The following is a 19,480-nucleotide window of genomic DNA, read 5'->3' as shown; positions in this document are numbered from 1 at the left end:
GTCTTAATTAGTATCTTTATTGTTGCTTTTCAGCACACAACTCAAACTCTCTCTCACACACACACAGGCTACTAGCAAGCCCTTGGCACCGACCTCCCCTTCTCACTCTCCTTTTATAGGGCGTGGTCACTGGAGGAGACACACAAACACACGTTAATTGACAGCAGGTGTAGTGACACGACCACTCACCTTCCCTGACTCCGCCCTCCATTCACAGACTGACGCTCGACCATGCCCCCGCTGCCACACTGCATTTCTTCGACCAGTGACATTCAAATGTTATTTGCTGGTCTGTTAAAGAAACGTCAATTCTGATAGACAATGTAAAATGCTGAGATGAGTGTGATTATTTCACTGGATCATCATTCAGAATGATGGGAGCATATCCTATCAGCACTATAGCATAATATCTTAGTATTAATTGCAAGCCACAATGTGCAACATGGATCTAAAAACTTGAGTATGACATTGAGTTTGAAGGATGTAGATTGTACGATGATAACATGTAGGCTACGACACAAGTCGGTATTCAAGAATAAAACACCATCAGCGTGCATCATCCATCTGCAACGCTAAGCAAGAATGGGTTTGGCGCCAGTGTTGCATTGATCAGTGCATCACATTGTGAGATAGTGATCCTAAATTTTTGACACCGTTAGAGTTTTGTCCCAGACTACCTTTGGTCGCAAGACCATGACATCAGCCATCTTTGAACCTCTCTCTCAGTGTGAAGTAGGACCACCTTTTTGGAGCCACCACCAAGGATTTAGTCACGTCTCAAAGACCAGAGACATTGCCATGCTTCTATTATGTTGGTTATTTTTCATCTGGGACAGCCCAAAGTCACACAGTGTATCAAACTAGCGACATTACATGACAAGTATTTAGCAGACGCTCTTATCCAAAGCGACGTACAACATCCTGGGGGCAGTTGGGAGTTAGGTGCCTTGCTCAAAAGGCACTTCAGCCATTCCTGCTGGTCCAGGGAATTGAACCAGTAACCTTTTGGTACCAAAATTGCTTCTCTAACCATTCGGCCATGGCCTCTCCCTAAAACTAAGTCTTATACCTACCATTAGCAACAAAAAAAGAGTCTTGGATTGGCGCACTGAGACGGCTCCTGTTAAACGAGACTTGCTTTCAGAGTTCTAGAGAATGTGGATGTCAATTTGTTTTTTCCATTTCCAAAACAAGAACTTGAGTAACTTGACATAACGTAACACTCATGTGTTTTTGTAGAGACGACCGAGCCGGTGGCCTGCCATGAAGTTCCGGCGCGGTTCGGGGTATCCTGCGTACGCCGAGGTCGAGCCTGTTGGCCAGGAGAAAGAGGGCTTCATCGAGGCTGAACAGTGTTGAGGTCCTGACCTTTGACCTTGTGTCCCCATACACTGCCCTGCTCCCACTTCATACACATTCATCCATGTAAGAACTGAAATGTCCCACTTTCGTCGACCGTCCAAATAGGAAACCACAGTGTGGATACAAAGTCATTCCTCCAAGTAAGAGAAGTACGTAGCTGGTGGCTGTCGATTAGTAGCACAGAATCAGATTCCTACAACTTGATCAAATGAGCCATGAGAAAACTGACAAAGGTCTGATTCTGGATCACTGCACGCTGAGCTCTAGATCTGATCTAGAAGCAGCAGCTGAAGCCTCAATCCCACTGGAACAGATTTGGGTTCAAATTAGATGCATCTTTCTTCCTTTCACCACAGAGGAAACTCTTTTTCTGAAAACTGTTTAAAAATCAGAGCTGTGCATCTCCGGTTTATGGTTAAGGAGAATTTATTTTGGTCTTTCTATATCTTTGGAACGGGTTTTAGGGGGTTTTGTTTTTTTATTGTGTTGTTTTTCTTTTCAGTTGATGTTTTGGAGGAAATTTAGTGCAAATTGTTGCTTGAATTGCAGTTATACGCCTATAAAATCATTTTGTGCTTTCAGTATCTGCTACAATTGGGAAACGTTTGCTCACTGTAACACTCCAACAGTGTTACTCAACTTTCCCATGCCTATGACTCATAATTACACTTTTGCACAAATCCTTTTTTAATGCACATATGGGTTTTTGTTTTTTTTAATTATTATTTGTTTGGATTTTTTTCCTTGGGTTACTAATGCAAAGTTCCAAGACAGGCGCTTGTGGATCTTTGTCTCCTGTACGTGCCAAAATGAAAGTGTGTCAGTGTTTGGGTGAGTTTGCTGATTTATATTTTTGATTGGATTCGTCTCTTTTGCTGTGGCACTGATTGGAGCCTTATTCTGCTTCTCCTACTGCAAATGTTCAAATCGATTCCTTTTCAATTGCTTCAACACGGTACATGCAATAGACATGCCAGTGGACGTGACCACATAAATGAGATATATTTGATATCTGTCTATATGTAATTACTTATATAAATCTATAACAGTGTTTAAATGTTATCAGCTGTGTCTCATGATATGAGTGGAGTGTTTTGGGTTTTTTTTTTTAATGGAATGATGATAAAATCCTTCAGGTTCATCCTGCGATTCATGTATTCTCCATACAGAATCCGAGAAATCGATTTCTAGTAATGTAGCATAAACGCAAATAATTAATTAACTCCAGTCTTTTTTTTTTTTTGCAGTCATTTCATAACCAGTATGTTATTTCACTTTTAAGACTTTTTTCATATCAGCGGCTGTAATCACAGTACTATTTCATGGTTCTTATTGCAAGCGTTTTACTGTTTTCAAGACCAAAGACTCGTATCACTGCATCATAACTACTGTTCTTTATATTTTCCCCCCTTCTCTCTCTCTCTCACACACACACACACACAGAGGCATGGATTAAGACAAAAGGAAAAGGCTTCTGAAACTACACAATAGACTCAGGTCCAGGTAAAAGAAACGTGATTGTTTGAATAACAGGAAAACAGATGGACAAATAATAAAGATAACCGAACTTTACAGATGCAAAAATGCTCCATGGTTGCTAGTTTTACACAAGCAATGATACAAGAACCATAATATTTAAGTGAAAAAATGTATATGAGAATACAGGAAAGACACATTGGCCTTTTTTTATTTTGTGGTTTTTTTTTTTTTTGTTTTGGGTTACGTTTTTTTTTTTCCTCTATCACTGGACTGATTTGATTATTTTCATCCAGCCTGAGTGTGCGCGTGTGTGTGTGTGATTCTTAAGTGAATGAATGTTTGACAGATGAGGAGAATGTTATGTTTAACAGCAGGCCATGCTCTGAAAGTCAGGATCTTTCACAATAATGGTCCTCTGAGAGCGGCTAGACTAGCTGATGCTGTAACTCTGTGTGCTCCTCTACAACTACTGTCATTTTGATTGCATTTTAAATCAATAAAGTTGTTTAAACAAGGCTCGTCTTTACTGTTTCCACACTCCAGTTGAGTGCAAAAGTTTGCATCCCCCCACCACCATGGTATCTGTCGGGAGAGAAAAAAAAGGCACACGTACAACTTATCCAATTTACCTACAAGTAAAATACATTTTCTGGAATGCAGTTTCAAGAAGCTAAACATGAAATGTATCCTGCGACGAGGCAGCAATCCAAACCATAAGGCAAGATCAACAAAAGAACAGACTGAAAAGAACCAAAAAGAAGTCAAGTGACAGAGACTGTTGTGGGAAATGTTTCTTTACTAAAACTGAAATAGCAAATAACAGATCCAAAAATGTTCGACTTAAATGTGGTCAAGGACAAGTAGTAATTCAGGCAATACACAAACAGGATGTCAGACGCAAAAGCAAAAAAACATGAACAAGACCATTGATAGAAGGCGTGGGATGTGAAATACAGAGCTGAGCAAATATGTCACAAAATCCTACCCTGTGTCTGAAATCACTCACTATATAGTGAGCTCGCCATTTTATAGTACTGTCCAAATGTACAGTGAGAATGATTACACTTTATATAATGCACTCATAGTATCCCACAGTGCACCGTGAAAAGTAGTGTACAACCGATGGTCACTAACCAAGCGATATATCCCATCATGCACTGCAGTCGTGCTGAAAGGGAAAAAAAAGTGTGTTGGGGTGAATGGACGGAGGAAGACAAAGACATTATAAACGGGCATTCAAGTACAATTAAAAATAGTAAGAGAATAGAAAATAATCTAAAATAGAATAAGACAGATAAAATACAAGAATGAAAGTTCCAGTGCAGAGCGAGGAATTAATCAAAAAGCTCAAATTTGATTGAATAAAAGGCAGCAGCAAAGAAGAAAGTACAACCCCGATTCCAAAAAAGTTGGGACAAAGTACAAATTGTAAATAAAAACGGAATGCAATGATGTGGAAATTTCAAAATTCCATATTTTATTCAGAATAGAACATAGATGACATATCAAATGTTTAAACTGAGAAAAGGTATCATTTAAAGAGAAAAATTAGGTGATTTTAAATTTCATGACAACAACAAAGCTCAAAAAAGTTGGGACAAGGCCATGTTTGCCACTGTGAGACATCCCCTTTTCTCTTTACAACAGTCTGTAAACGTCTGGGGGCTGAGGAGACAAGTTGCTCAAGTTTAGGGATAGGAATGTTAACCCATTCTTGTCTAATGTAGGATTCTAGTTGCTCAACTGTCTTAGGTCTTTTTTGTCGTATCTTCCGTTTTATGATGCGCCAAATGTTTTCTATGGGTGAAAGATCTGGACTGCAGGCTGGCCAGTTCAGTACCCGGAACCTTCTTCTACGCAGCCATGATGCTGTAATTGATGCAGTATGTGGTTTGGCATTGTCATGTTGGAAAATGCAAGGTCTTCCCTGAAAGAGACGTCATCTGGATGGGAGCATATGTTGCTCTAGAACCTGGATATACCTTTCAGCATCGATGGTGTCTTTCCAGATGTGTAAGCTGCCCATGCCGCATGCACTAATGCAACCCCATACCATCAGAGATGCAGGTTTCTGAACTGAGCGCTGATAACAACTTGGGTTGTCCTTCGCCTCTTTAGTCCGAATGACACGGCGTCCCTGATTTCCATAAAGAGCTTCAAATTTTGATTCGTCTGACCACAGAACAGTTTTCCACTTTGCCACAGTCCATTTTAAATGAGCCTTGGCCCAGAGAAGACGTCTGCGCTTCTGGGTCATGTTTAGATACGGCTTCTTCTTTGAACTATAGAGTTTTAGCTGGCAACGGCGGATGGCACAGTGAATTGTGTTCACAGATAATGTTCTCTGGAAATATTCCTGAGCCCATTTTGTGATTTCCAATACAGAAGCATGCCTGTATGTGATGCAGTGCTGTCTAAGGGCCCGAAGATCACGGGCACCCAGTATGGTTTTCCGGCCTTGACCCTTACGCACAGAGATTCTTCCAGATTCTCTGAATCTTTTGATGATATTATGCACTGGAGATGATGATATGTTCAAACTCTTTGCAATTTTACACTGTCGGACTCCTTTCTGATATTGCTCCACTATTTGTCGGCACAGAATTAGGGGGATTGGTGATCCTCTTCCCATCTTTACTTCTCAGAGCCGCTGCCACTCCAAGATGCTCTTTTTATACCCAGTCATGTTAATGACCTATTGCCAATTGACCTAATGAGTTGCAATTTGGTCCTCCAGCTGTTCCTTTTTTGTACCTTTAACTTTTCCAGCCTCTTATTGCCCCGTCCCAACTTTTTTGAGATGTGTTGCTGTCATGAAATTTCAAATGAGCCAATATTTGGCATGAAATTTCAAAATGTCTCACTTTCGACATTTGATATGCTGTCTATGTTCTATTGTGAATACAATATCAGTTTTTGAGATTTGTAAATTATTGCATTCCGTTTTTATTTACAATTTGTACTTTGTCCCAACTTTTTTGGAATCAGGGTTGTAGTCAGCCTTGATTTAAAAGAACTGAAAGATGCAGCAGACACAAAGCACTTTGTATTGATTAATGTGGGAAATGCGCTCAGTATAATATGGATTTATCATAAAAACACATGCGTGTATTTATTATTTTTGAAAACCCACCAGCTGACTGATCTGGCACACTTGAATTGTACGACAGTAATAACGTAAATAACGGCGTGGTGGAGTAGCATCCGAAAGTGTTTTTTCATTTTACCAATGAGCTCACTATATAGTCCTCTATATAGTAATTCCCTATATAGTGAGTAGGGAGTAGTGAATGAGTGATTTTGGACACAGCCCTAGTGTGCTTATACAACCCCGATTCCAAAAAAGTTGGGACAAAGAACAAATTATAAATAAAAAGGGAATGCAATAATTTACAAATCTCAAAAACTGATATTGTATTCACAATAGAACATAGACAACATATCAAATGTCGAAAGTGAGACATTTTGAAATTTCATGACAAATATTGGCTCATTTGAAATTTCATGATAGCAACACATCTCAAAAAAGTTGGGACAGGGGCAATAAGAGGCTGGAAAAGTTAAAGGTACAAAAAAGGAACAGCTGGAGGACCAAACTGCAACTCATTAGGTCAATTGGCAATAGGTCATTAACATGACTGGGTATAAAAAGAGCATCTTGGAGTGGCTGCGGCTCTCAGAAGTAAAGATGGGAAGAGGATCACCAATCCCCCTAATTCTGCGCTGACAAATAGTGGAGCAATATCAGAAAGGAGTTCAACAGTGTAAAATGGCAAAGAGTTTGAACATATCATCATCTACAGTGCATAATATCATCAAAAGATTCAGAGAATCTGGAAGAATCTCTGTGCGTAAGGGTCAAGGCCGGAAAACCATACTGGGTGCCCGTGATCTTCGGGCCCTTAGATGGCACTGCATCACATACAGGCATGCTTCTGTATTGGAAATCTCAAAATGGGCTCAGGAATATTTCCAGAGAACATTATCTGTGAACACAATTCACCGTGCCATCCGCCGTTGCCAGCTAAAACTCTATAGTTCAAAGAAGAAGCCGTATCTAAACATGATCCAGAAGCACAGACGTCTTCTCTGGGCCAAGGCTCATTTAAAATGGACTGTGGCAAAGTGGAAAACTGTTCTGTGGTCAGACGAATCAAAATTTGAAGTTCTTTATGGAAATCAGGGACGCCGTGTCATTCGGACTAAAGAGGAGAAGGACGACCCAAGTTGTTATCAGCGCTCAGTTCAGAAGCCTGCATCTTTGATGGTATGGGGTTGCATTACTGCGTGTGACATGGGCAGCTTACACATCTGGAAAGACATCATCAATGCTGAAAGGTATATCCAGGTTCTAGAGCAACATATGCTCCCATCCAGATGACGTCTCTTTCAGGGAAGACCTTGCATTTTCCAACATGACAATGCCAAACCACATACTGCATCAATTACACCATCATGGCTGCGTAGAAGAAGGGTCCAGGTACTGAACTGGCCAGCCTGCAGTCCAGATCTTTCACCCATAGAAAACATTTGGCGCATCATAAAACGGAAGATACGACAAAAAAGACCTAAGACAGTTGAGCAACTAGAATCCTACATTAGACAAGAATGGGTTAACATTCCTATCCCTAAACTTGAGCAACTTGTCTCCTCAGTCCCCAGACGTTTACAGACTGTTGTAAAGAGAAAAAGGGATGTCTCACAGTGGTAAACATGGCCTTGTCCCAACTTTTTTGAGATGTGTTGTTGTCATGAAATTTAAAATCACCTAATTTTTCTCTTTAAATGATACATTTTCTCAGTTTAAACATTTGATATGTCATCTATGTTCCATTCTGAATAAAATATGGAATTTTGAAACTTCCACATCATTGCATTCCGTTTTTATTTACAATTTGTACTTTGTCCCAACTTTTTTGGAATCGGGATTGTATATAATGAGAGTAATAGAGTCCAGGTACATGCAATCAGTAATGGGTGGGAGTTGGAGTCCTTGATGCCCAGAGTCGTAGGCAGAAGTGCATGCTGGGAAATGGAGTTTAATGCCGAATTCGGCATAGACGTGACAAAGGAATTGAAAATTTGCCATTGTTATATCCGTCATCAGCTCTGATCTGAATCAGAGTTATAATATTATGTCTTAAAAAAAAATTATATATATATATATATATATATATATATATATATATATATATATATACACACACACAAATCCAGTATCTATCAATATATCAGCTACATTTTGTATTCACCTCACTGATTTGTATTGTAACTAACTTGTTATAGTTATTCAAATGGCTGTTGTTACTAAGATGAGAAACAGGAAATCAGGGATCAGGAAATCAAACAAGTCAAGTCAAGTCTGTTTGTATAGCGCTTTTAACAGTAGACATTGTCCCAAAGCAGCTTTACAGAATCTGAATGACCCAAGACATGAGCCAGTTTTATCCCTAATCTATCCCCAATGAGCAAGCCTGTGGTGACGGTGGCAAGGATAAACTCCCCCAGACGACATGAGGAAGAAACCTCGAGAGGAACCAGACTCAAAAAGGAACCCATCCTCACCTGGACAACAACAGACAACATGACTATAACATTAACAGTTTTAACATGAAGTCAGTTAGAGGAACTAAGGCTCAGTAACGTGTCAGGAACGCAACTCAATACTTCACAAAGTAAGTGTGTTTTCACAGTGTTTATATAGGCACACTGCACATTCATCCTGTGCAGGTGCGAGTCGTTTACGGTGCGTGCGCGAGTCTGCTTGGTGTGCGCGATGTCTGGAGTGCACCCGAGAGTCTAACTGATGCACACGCCAAGGCACAGTGTGGCACTCTTGTACAAAATTAGTATAAAAATTAATGTAGATATAAATATCTTATGCCAAATTATTATGGCATGTTACAAAAAATAAAGAAAAAATCCGAGTCCTCATCTCCAATTTACGAATCCGAATGCAGTTAATGCACGAGTTCGAGTCATCAGTGCTCAAGTCCAAGTCGAGTCACAAGTCCTTAAAGGAGATACGCAGAGCCTTTATTTTTAAATAAATTTCTGAGTGGATAGTATCTCCATCCTTGACTCTTGTATGCTGCATAAATGGGAATTTAAAAAAATATATTTTCAAGAGTTAAAATCGACCGCAAAGTTGGCATTGGAGCTGCCCCGCTGAGCCAGCCAGCTCTGAGCGCGTGACGTCACAGCGGTAACCGGTTTTAAGGCCAAGACCTTTTATAGCTATAGACCAAAGTCATATAAATAAAAATTTACAGTGAAAGTAAGAAATCCCGTTACCGACTCGCTCAATTAAGACTGGTTTGACTTCATTGATTGTGGGTTGACTCTCATTAAAACAGGATGGGTGTTATAACTTCTGCAACATACATGTACATGCATGCATTTTCACTGATAAAACATAAAAGGCGAATTAAATAATCAGATGAACTGAGACAATCACATTTTAAAGCAAATTAAATACTCTTATACCGCTAACTTAAACACACAATACAAGTTACATGGATTAATCTAAATGCAGGTAAACAATTAGTGTTGTTGTTTTTGTTGTTTTGTATCCAAATGAGAGTCGGAGCTTACCAGTCTGTGTTCAGCTTCTTGTGGCCGATTGTTTTGAAACAATCTGACTTTCAGTTGTTCGTTCAAGTTCTCTGTTCATTCTCTTCTTCCATGTACAGTAAGGGCGAGAAATTGCTGCTGAGACAAGCATATCCAGTGGAGAAATCAGACGGCTGGTCCACTCGTTCTCCATTTTCTCCATACTGAGTACTCTGGGGCGGCACGCTGGTGTAGTGGTTAGCACTGTCACCTCACAGCAAGAAGGTCCGGGTTCGAGCCCCGTGGCCGGCGAGGGCCTTTCTGTGTGGAGTTTGCATGTTCTCCCCGTGTCCGCGTGGGTTTCCTCCGGGTGCTCCGGTTTCCCCCACAGTCCAAAGACATCCAGGTTAGGTTAACTGGTGACTCTAAATTGACCGTAGGTGTGAATGTGAGTGTGAATGGTTGTCTGTGTCTATGTGTCAGCCCTGCGATGACCTGGCGACTTGTCCAGGGTGTACCCTGCCTTTCGCCCGTAGTCAGCTGGGATAGGCTCCAGCTTGCCTGTGACCCTGTAGAACAGGATAAAGCGGCTACAGATAATATGATATGAGTACTCTGCCATTACTGCTCAGCTCAGGCAATTACTAAAACCTGGGAAAGGACGTCACCGCTTTTAGGAACAACTGCAGGGAGATCACTGCCCGAGCGATAATATGTCCCGTTCCGTTCCGGATTTTAGCAACAACCCTCGGCTCAGACTTCGGGAGCACTGGTGCAACTGAACTTACTTTCCTTTTCTTGTAGTTTTCTTTTCCTTTAATTGTTGGTACTGCACCCTCTTTCAATACAGGCTTATAGCCAACGCTCCTCAACAGATCAGAGGTCTCATACGAGTCTTCAGTAAAATGTGTAGAGCAGAGGAGAGACCACTTTGTAGGTGCCCAATGTGCCTGTGAACTGCTCGCAAAACGCGTCGAAATCTTTGCAGTTTGAACATTCTTGGGCCATGAATGCAACGTAAATCCACCTTCTGTCGTGTTACTGCACCCGCCAGCAACACATCTACGTGGCATGGTGATAAATTAGCTCAAAATGGAGGATCAGAGTTGCAGTCAGCTCTACCGATAGCCTTCCTGCTGTGACGTCACGGATGTCAAGGTCATTCACTCAGACTGCTACCTACCGTATATGAATCACTTTAATCATAAAAATTACGGTATTAGATTTATTGTTAACGCTTAAAACTATTCCTGTGCCATTCTTGAGGTCTCAAGGCATTTATAAACGAAAAGTGAAGCCATGGTTCTGCGTATCTCCTTTAACATTAGGGCACGAGTCGGACTCAAGTACTACAAGCCTGATTCCTTCTGGATCAAATTCTTGTCTGTCTTCTTGACATTCAAAATTAGATTTTACAAATGGAGGAAATTCAAGACCATTGTTACCCTCCTCAGGAGTGGTTGACCAACAAAGATCACTCCAAGAACAAGGCGTGTAAGAGTCGGCGAGGTCACAAAGGACCCCAGGGTAACTTCTAAGCAACTGAAGGCCTCTCTCACATTGGCTAATGTTAATGTTCATGAGTCCACCATCAGGAGAACACTGAACAACAATGGTGTGCATGGCAGGGTTGCAAGGAGAAAGCCACTGCTCTCCAGAAATAACATTGCTGCTCATCTGCAGTTTGATAAAGATCACGTGGACAAGCCAGAAGGCTATTGGAAAAATGTTTGTGGATGGATGAGACCAAAATAGAACTTTTTGGTTTAAATGAGAAGCGTTATGTTTAGAGAAAGGAAAACACTGCATTCCAGCATAAGAACCTTATCCCATCTGTGAAACATGGTGGTGGTAGTATCATGGTTTGGGCCTGTTTTGCTGCATCTGGGCCAGGACGGCTTGCCATCATTGATGGAACAATGAATTCTGAATTATACCAGTGAATTCTAAAGGAAAATGTCAGGACATCTGTCCATGAACTGAATCTCAAGAGAAGGTGGGTCATGCAGCAAGACAACAACCCTAAGCACACAAGTTGTTCTACCAAAGAATGGTTAAAGAAGAATAAAGTTCATGTTTTGGAATGGCCAAGTCAAAGTCCTGACCTTAATCCAGTGGAAATGTTGTGGAAGGACCTGAAGGGTGCAGTTCATGTGAGGAAACCCACCAACATCCCAGAGTTGAAGCTGTTCTGTACAGAGGAACGGGCTAAAATTCCTCCAAGCCGGTGTGCAGGACTGATCAACACTTACCGCAAATGTTTAGTTGCAGTTATTGCTGCACAAGGGGGTCACACCAGATACTGAAAGCAAAGGTTCACATACTTTTGCCACTCACAGATATGTAATATTGGATAATTTTTCTCAATAAATAAATGACCAAGGATAATATTTTTGTCTCATTTGTTTAACTGGGTTCTCTTTATCTACTTTTAGGACTTGCGTGAAAATCTGATGATGTTTTCGGTCATATTTATGCAGAAATATAGAAAATTCTAAAGGGTTCACAAACTTTCAAGCACCACTGTACAGTCCTGTGCAAAAGTCTTAGGCGCTCTATTTTTTTCATACAAACTTTGTTTTAGATTTCTGTTTTCTGACTTCACCATTATCGAGTCAGTACAAAAACATTTTAGAGTCCAAACGTCCATTTTCCAGCACAAAATTAAATGGTACAGAAAAAAAAAATTTGTATCTGAGTAGTATATTACATAAGGAGAGCACTTTTCAGATTAAAAAAGAAAACATAATGAAGGCTGCTGGGTTTTGGTGCAAAATGAAGAAGTGAGTGTGACAGTCAAAGTGTCCAGAAGAACTGTGGCTGCTTCTGTAAGATGCTCAGTAAAACCTACAGCTCATTTCCTTATAAAACTGCACTCACTGTGCCGGAGACTACTTTTTTTTTTTAAAGCAAAGGGTTGTCTCACAACAACATGCATGTCAACCTATATGGAATGTCCGTATTTTATACGGATTTGATTCAATAAACGTAGTATACGGGCGTACAAATAAAGTTATATGAATTCTTTAAAAAAAATTCAATATTTATTTAGAGCTATAATCAATTCCCACGATGATAAAAGAGCACATAACATTTACAAACGTACTGTACACCACAGACAGCCAGTAAAGAGTCTTATGAAATCGCGTGTTATCTTGTGGTAGCGAGACTTCGTTCCACTTTTGATCATGTGCACACCGCATTGCGAGAATCCCGCCAACCGTGAAGTAACATTTTGTTTGAAATGCGTATTTCCACCTGAGCAACTTTCACTAGCGACTGAAAAGATTCTGAATGGGCGCTCCGGCAAGATCAACACAGACACTTGCTGTGACGTGCAGCCTCGTGAGGTATTGGTGCAGAGTGCTAAAAAAGCTGTCATGGAGTACAATTCAGAACATTAGAGTGACACTTTGTGTTTTTGTCGAACATTGGAGCTTTGTATTCATTCTGAAGGTTTATTGTTATTAATATTGAATAAAAAGTAACTTGGATATATCATTGTTAATTATCATTCAAATTTTAGGTAAATTATTTTAATTTGCATCTTATAAGGATTTTATAAGGGAAATACGGATTTTGGAGGTTGGTTATACAGGTTTGATTGACCAAAGGTTGACATGTATGCAACAAATATTGACTTTATTTCATTTATTATGGCTTACTGCTGTTTACTGTATTTTTTTTAATGTTGAAACATTTAATTTCATTACTTTTTCAGCCATTTTTGTTCAACAGTATTTTTTTTACATGTGCCTAAGACTTTTGCACAGTACTGTATGCAAACTGGAAAAGAATTGAAGAGTCTGTTGATTTCTTCCTTCAGTATGAAGAAAATATACCACTCAAAGCACTTCACTTGAGCTGAGTGACATCAAACCATCAGCTCAGTAGTTTTTATTTTCACGGTTTAGATTTTACAGCATTTAAAAGATTCAACATTTACAAGATTCAAGATTTTACAACAATATTTTTTGCAAAGTGGTATAGATTTTCTCCCAAGTGGCACTTCTGGAAACTGGGACACCGTGCTGTGGCTAACTCCTCACCACAGACATACCATCTGGGCTTCTTAGAACAAGTGCATAAGACGAAAGTCTGGATTTTATACTGGTCTATCACTAATTTGTGTCAAGAATGAGTTTAAAAGTCATTTGCTGTTTCAAAAAATCATTCATTTTTTCAAATTTAGCCCAGGTCATTGAATTCATTAGCCTTCCTGACCTCATTTACTGGGCTGATGTATTGCCTACCAGTATTTTAGTCATGGATTTCCCGCCCTGAGAATTCATGTGATGAAGTTGTTTCATTCATTCATTCATTCATTCCTTCATTTATTTTCGTTTCGTTTGAGGTCACAGTGTCAAGAGTCTGACAAGGCCAGCCCAAACTGCTCCCGTGGATTCCAGCTCATCATACAGGATCCTCAAACATTCCCAAACCAATTGTGAGATATAATTTCTCCAGTGAGTCCTAGATCTGCCTGAAGGATCTCCATCCACTGGAGTGTGCCTGATATGGGAGTTGACCAAGGGACATCTTGGTAAAGTGCTCCTGTTTCACCGACACACTGGTGCTACTGATCCAGTCTCACACTCTTTTATTCCATCATTTTTACACAAGAGGGGCAAAGTTTCTCTCCACATCTGAAAGGTGCATCTTACTCTTTTCCAGGAGTAAACAATGCCCTCAAAGTTCCTTTCTCTGTTTAGACAAAATCTAAATGTCTTTTTCACTAAAGTAAGTCTATCCATCCATCCATCCATCCATCCATCCATCCATCCATTATCTATACCAATTATCTATCAGGGTTGTGAGGGAAGCTGGAACCAATCCCAGCTGACTTTGGGCAAGTGGCGGGGTACACCTTGGGCAGGTCACCAATCTATCGCAGGTTGAACAACCATTCATACTCATGGCCAACTTAGAGAAGGAAGGTGAGCTAATCTTCATGTCTTTGGACTGTGGGAGGAAACCAGAGCACATGGAGGAAACCCACATCGGCACAGGGAGAACATGCAAACTCCACACAGAAAGGCTTCAAAGAACCTTCTTGCTGTGAGGCGACAGCACTAACCACTGCACCACCATGCTGCCTATTGTTGTTGTTACTAACTAATAGCTATTTCTGAAAGGGATATGTCAATAATATTGCTGGTTTTAATATCGATTAGAGGACTTTGAGGATGAGGAAGATGATGAAGGGTGAAACGGGACACCCTTATCGAAACCCATTTTCAAGATGGAACTATTTGAGGGGTTTGCTGTGTTTACTAATTATTTATAAAAGAAAGATCCATGGCTTTAAAGCTACAATCACACTACAGCTCACGATGCTTTGCGATGGGTCATCAATGAAAATGAGGCGTTTTAGTAACGATGCATGGCGATATACAGGCGAGCTAAAAGTTGTAGTCACACAGCAGCCGAACACTTGGCTGTGTCACGACTTTGCACGCTCAAGTGGCCACACTCGCTCACAGGGCCCAGTCGTTATGGGAAACACCTGATACTGATTTGAGCGCAAATAGCACATGCATATAAGGACACAGAGGCTTTGCGAAGTATTATCATTATCACTGTCACGTTTGTTTCCAGCCAGGTTTATGACTCTGCTTTTGGTTTTGTTTGTGTCTTGTTTTTATAAATATCACGCCTGCTAATAAACACTCTTCCTGCACTTACATCCGTGTACTGCTGCACACCTGACAGAACACTTTTCAAAGTCTCTCCCTGTGTCCGAAATCACTCACTAATTCACTACTCACTATATAGGGAATTATTATATAGAGGATTATATAGTGAGCTCATTGGTAAAATGAGAAAACACTTTCGGACACTAGTCCGCCACGCCATTATTTACGTCATTGCTGTCGCACAATTAAAACGTGCCAGATCAGTCGGCTGGTGGGTTTTCAAAAATAATAAATACATGCTTGTGTTTTTGTGATAAATAAATATTATACTGAGCGCATTTCCCACATTAATCAATACAAAGTGCTTTGTCTCTGCTGCATCTTCAGTTCTTTTAAATCAAGGCTGAAGACTTTCTTCTTTGCTGCTGCCTTTTATTCAATCAAATTTGAGGCTTTTGATTAATTCCTCGCTCTGCACCGGAACTTTTATTCGTCATTATATTTTAGATTATTTTCTATACTCTTACTATTTTTTAATTGTACTTGAATGTCTGTTTATAATGTCTTTCATCCTCCGTCCATTTACCCCAAGACACTTTTTTTTCAGCGCGACTGCAATGCATGATGGGATACATTGCTTGGTTAGTAACCATCGGTAGTACACTACTTTTCATGATTCATTGTGGGATACTTTGAGTGCACTATATAGGTTGTAATAATTCTCACTATACATTCGGCCAGCACTACAAAATGGTGAACTCACTATACAGTGAGTGATTTTGGACACGGGGTCTGTGAAAAGTGTCCTTATATGCGCGTGCTGATTGCACTCAAATCAGCATCAGGTGTTTCCCATAACAACTGGATCCCAAGCATGTGAACAATGCGCTCTGAAGGATCCCCGAATGTAAACACACTAAGTTTCGGGGAAGCTTAGGCTATGCTGAGCCACCGTGTTGGTGAATCTCCCACAAGCATCGGGAACATAGATTTGAGACAAATACATCTTAAGAGACTTGAAGAAGGCTCCCCGAGCTTCTGGAAATATTCCAAAACCTGTCTGCAAGTATTTGCTGCTTAGGTTGCTGATGAAAGCAAATATCATCACTAAATTTCAATGCACGCACTGAAATTTTTCACGACATTTTTGGCCACTCACAAGGTGGAGACACAACAAAAACAACTCGTGAAGCTTGGAGAAGAATCACCGTGCATTGCATGATCGATGGCGATGCTACCAATTTTTCATCGCCAAGTATTTGCAAACCCATCGCAAGCTATAGTGTGACCAAGGCCTGAGAGGATTTTGAGGAGGAGGAAGATGATGAAGGGTGAAATGGGAAACCCTCTTTTCAAGACGGAACTAGAAAGATCCATGGTGTAAAAAATAAATAAATAAATAAATAAATAAATAATTAGAAAAAATACAACTGCACTCTGTGGTGTCAAAGACTTTGTGAAACTATCTATCCACCCATTATCTGTAGCCACTTATCAGGTTGCAGGCAAGCTGGAGCCTATCCCAGCTGACTATAGGTGAGAGGCAGGGGGCACCCTGGACAAGATCATCGCAGGGCTGGCACAAACAACCATTCACACTCACACCTACGGTCAATTTAGAGCCACCGATTAACCTAACCTACATGTTCTTGGACTGTGTGGGAAACCGGAGCACCTGGAGGAAACCCACGCAGACACGGGTCAAAAGTCAAAGTCCTTCCCACGCCAATCTCCGTTTCCATAGCCCTCGGCCTCTTTTCAAGACGGAACTAGAAAGATCCATGGTGTAAAAAATAAATAAATAAATAAATAATTAGAAAAAATACAACTGCACTCTGTGGTGTCAAAGACTTTGTGAAACTATCTATCCACCCATTATCTGTAGCCACTTATCAGGTTGCAGGCAAGCTGGAGCCTATCCCAGCTGACTATAGGCGAGAGGCGGGGTGCACCCTGGACAAGATCATCGCAGGGCTGGCACAAACAACCATTCACACTCACACCTACGGTCAATTTAGAGCCACCGATTAACCTAACCTACATGTTCTTGGACTGTGTGGGAAACCGGAGCACCTGGAGGAAACCCACGCAGACACGGGTCAAAAGTCAAAGTCCTTCCCACGCCAATCTCCGTTTCCATAGCCCTCGGCCTCTCGCCTATTACCTAGTTAGGGTTACAGTGGGGGGCTAGTCCTCTAGTAACCGTGAGAGTTTGACTCCCCACTCACATCTGTATTGCAGCGTGCCTTGCCAAACGGCAGTAGGTACCATTTTTATGATGGTCTTTCGTATGACCTGACCGTGAGTAGAACTCACAATCTCCCGATCGAGCAGCGGACATGCTAACCACTAGGCCAACTCGCGGTACGCAGACACGGGCAAAACATGCAAACTCCACACAGAAAATCCCCTGTCAGCCACTGGGCTCGAACCTAGGACCTGCTGTGAGGTGACAATACTAACCAGTACACCACTGTGCTGCCCTGTGAAACTATCCATCCATCCATCATCTGTAGCTGCTTCTCCTGGACAGGGTCACAGGCAAGCTGGAGCCCATCCCAGCTGACTATGGGCGAGAGGCGGGGTACACCCTGGACAAGTCACCAGATCATCACAGGGCTGACACATAAAGACAAACAACCATTCACACTCATGGTCAATTTAGAGCTACTAATTAACCTAACCTACATGCCTTTGGACTGTGGGGGAAACTGGAGGAAACCCACAGAGACACGGGGAGAACATGCAAACTCCACACAGAAAGGCCCTCGCCGGCCACTGGGCTTGAACCCAGAACCTGCTGTGAGGCAACAGTGCGAACCACTACACTACCATGCCACCCTATGAAACTCATCTCATCTCATCTCATTATCTCTAGCCGCTTTATCCTGTTCTACAGGGTCACAGGCAAGCTGGAGCCTATCCCAGCTGACTACGGGCGAAAGGCGGGGTACACCCTGGACAAGTTGCCAGGTCATCACAGGGCTGACACATAGACACAGACAACCATTCACACTCACATTCACACCTACGCTCAATTTAGAGTCACCAGTTAACCTAACCTGCATGTCTTTGGACTGTGGGGGAAACCGGAGCACCCGGAGGAAACCCACGCAGACACGGGGAGAACATGCAAACTCCGCACAGAAGGGCCCTCGCCGGCCACTGGGCTTGAACCCAGAACCTGCTGTGAGGCAACAGTGCGAACCACTACACCACCATTCCACCCTGTGAAACTATTGAACTCTATTCTGTTTGTGAATTTCTCTCTCTCTCTCTCATTACAACACTCTAATAATGCTATCAAATATTAGGAAAAAATAATTAATACCACCAAACAACAATAATGATGAGATAAATTGAAAAAAAAAAAAAAAAAAAAACATTTCACTTTTTTTTAAGTCGCCTCAGTGGTGATGACGTAATGGCCACGAGCTGGATTCTCTTCTCTGATTGGATAAGCGCGATTAGCCAGTGACTGGAGCCTGCTTTCCTGTTAGCCAGCGGTATTTCTACTCGGTCCCGTTTGACGGCGAGTAAAGGAGACGCTACAGGAATATTCACAGAACGCGTTTTTAAATGTATTCGAATGGCGGAAGCCTCGGGAACAGGTAAACTGTCTCAGCGTTTACCTTTATTCGCCATTTTAGCTGGCTAGTTTGGTGTGACAGGCAGCAGTGAGGCTAACAATGAGGCTCATAACGCCTGTAGCTAGCGGGTTAGCCGGCCAGTCTGTTAGCAACCACAGGCCCCTCATGCTAGCTGCAGATCAGCTGGCACAGTAAACTAGCTCTCAGACATGAACAGCCGAAACAAATGAAGTAACTAATGGGTTAATTAGTTTGTTAACGACCCTATTCACTGTGCACTAACTTGCATTTGTATATGTGACCGGTGAAGTCAGTTAAACCTGCTGGTTCATGTTCAGTTTGAATCTGTGGAATGAAAGTTTCAGAAGTGTGCTAGTCTAGTAGTTAGGTGACTATATTATGACTAATAAGCAGCAGACTTATTTAGGTGTAATCCTGATCAGACAAAGTAGACAAGCCGTGCTCAAGAAGTCTCTAGAAGTCACCAGATGACGTCATAGATAGATTGATTGATTTGCAGATTGGTTGGCTCGATCCTGAACATCCATCCATCCATTACCGCTTATCCTTCTACAGGGTCGCAGGCAAGCTGGAGCCTATCCCAGCTGACTACGGGCGAAAGGCGGGGTACACCCTGGACAAGTCGCCAGGTCATCACAGGACTGACACAGACACAGACAACCATTCACACTCACATTCACACCTACGGTCAATTTAGAGTCACCAGTTAACCTAACCTGCATGTCTTTGGACTGTGGGGGAAACCGGAGCACCCGAAGGAAACCCATGCAGACACGGAGAGAACATGCAAACTCCACACAGAAGGCCCTCGGTGGCCGCTGGGCTCGAACCTAGAACCTT

General features: G+C 41.6%; 2 protein-coding genes across 3 annotated transcripts in view; both read left to right on the top strand.

Annotated features, from left to right (window-relative positions):
- The window catches only part of plxdc2b (plexin domain containing 2b), a 335,111-nt gene extending 331,755 nt beyond the window's left edge, over positions 1-3,356 (top strand). For both annotated transcript variants that reach the window (XM_060932768.1, XM_060932767.1), the window contains one exon: positions 1,240-3,356. In XM_060932768.1, the coding sequence (XP_060788751.1) occupies positions 1,240-1,359 (120 nt within the window). In that variant the 3' untranslated portion in view covers positions 1,360-3,356. The remainder of the gene's footprint in view (positions 1-1,239) is intronic.
- Positions 3,357-18,496: 15,140 nt separating this feature from the next.
- nfx1 (nuclear transcription factor, X-box binding 1) overlaps positions 18,497-19,480 on the top strand; it is a 48,480-nt gene continuing 47,496 nt past the window's right edge. Inside the window, exon 1 of the mRNA XM_060932765.1 lies at positions 18,497-18,640. Coding sequence (XP_060788748.1) covers positions 18,619-18,640 — 22 coding nt within the window. The 5' untranslated portion in view covers positions 18,497-18,618. The remainder of the gene's footprint in view (positions 18,641-19,480) is intronic.

Source organism: Neoarius graeffei, chromosome 1 (assembly GCF_027579695.1).
Source record: "Neoarius graeffei isolate fNeoGra1 chromosome 1, fNeoGra1.pri, whole genome shotgun sequence".
In the NCBI taxonomy this organism is placed as follows: Eukaryota; Metazoa; Chordata; class Actinopteri; order Siluriformes; family Ariidae; genus Neoarius; species Neoarius graeffei.
Note: the sequence above shows the minus strand (reverse complement) of the source record. Positions and strands in the feature narration are given on the sequence as shown.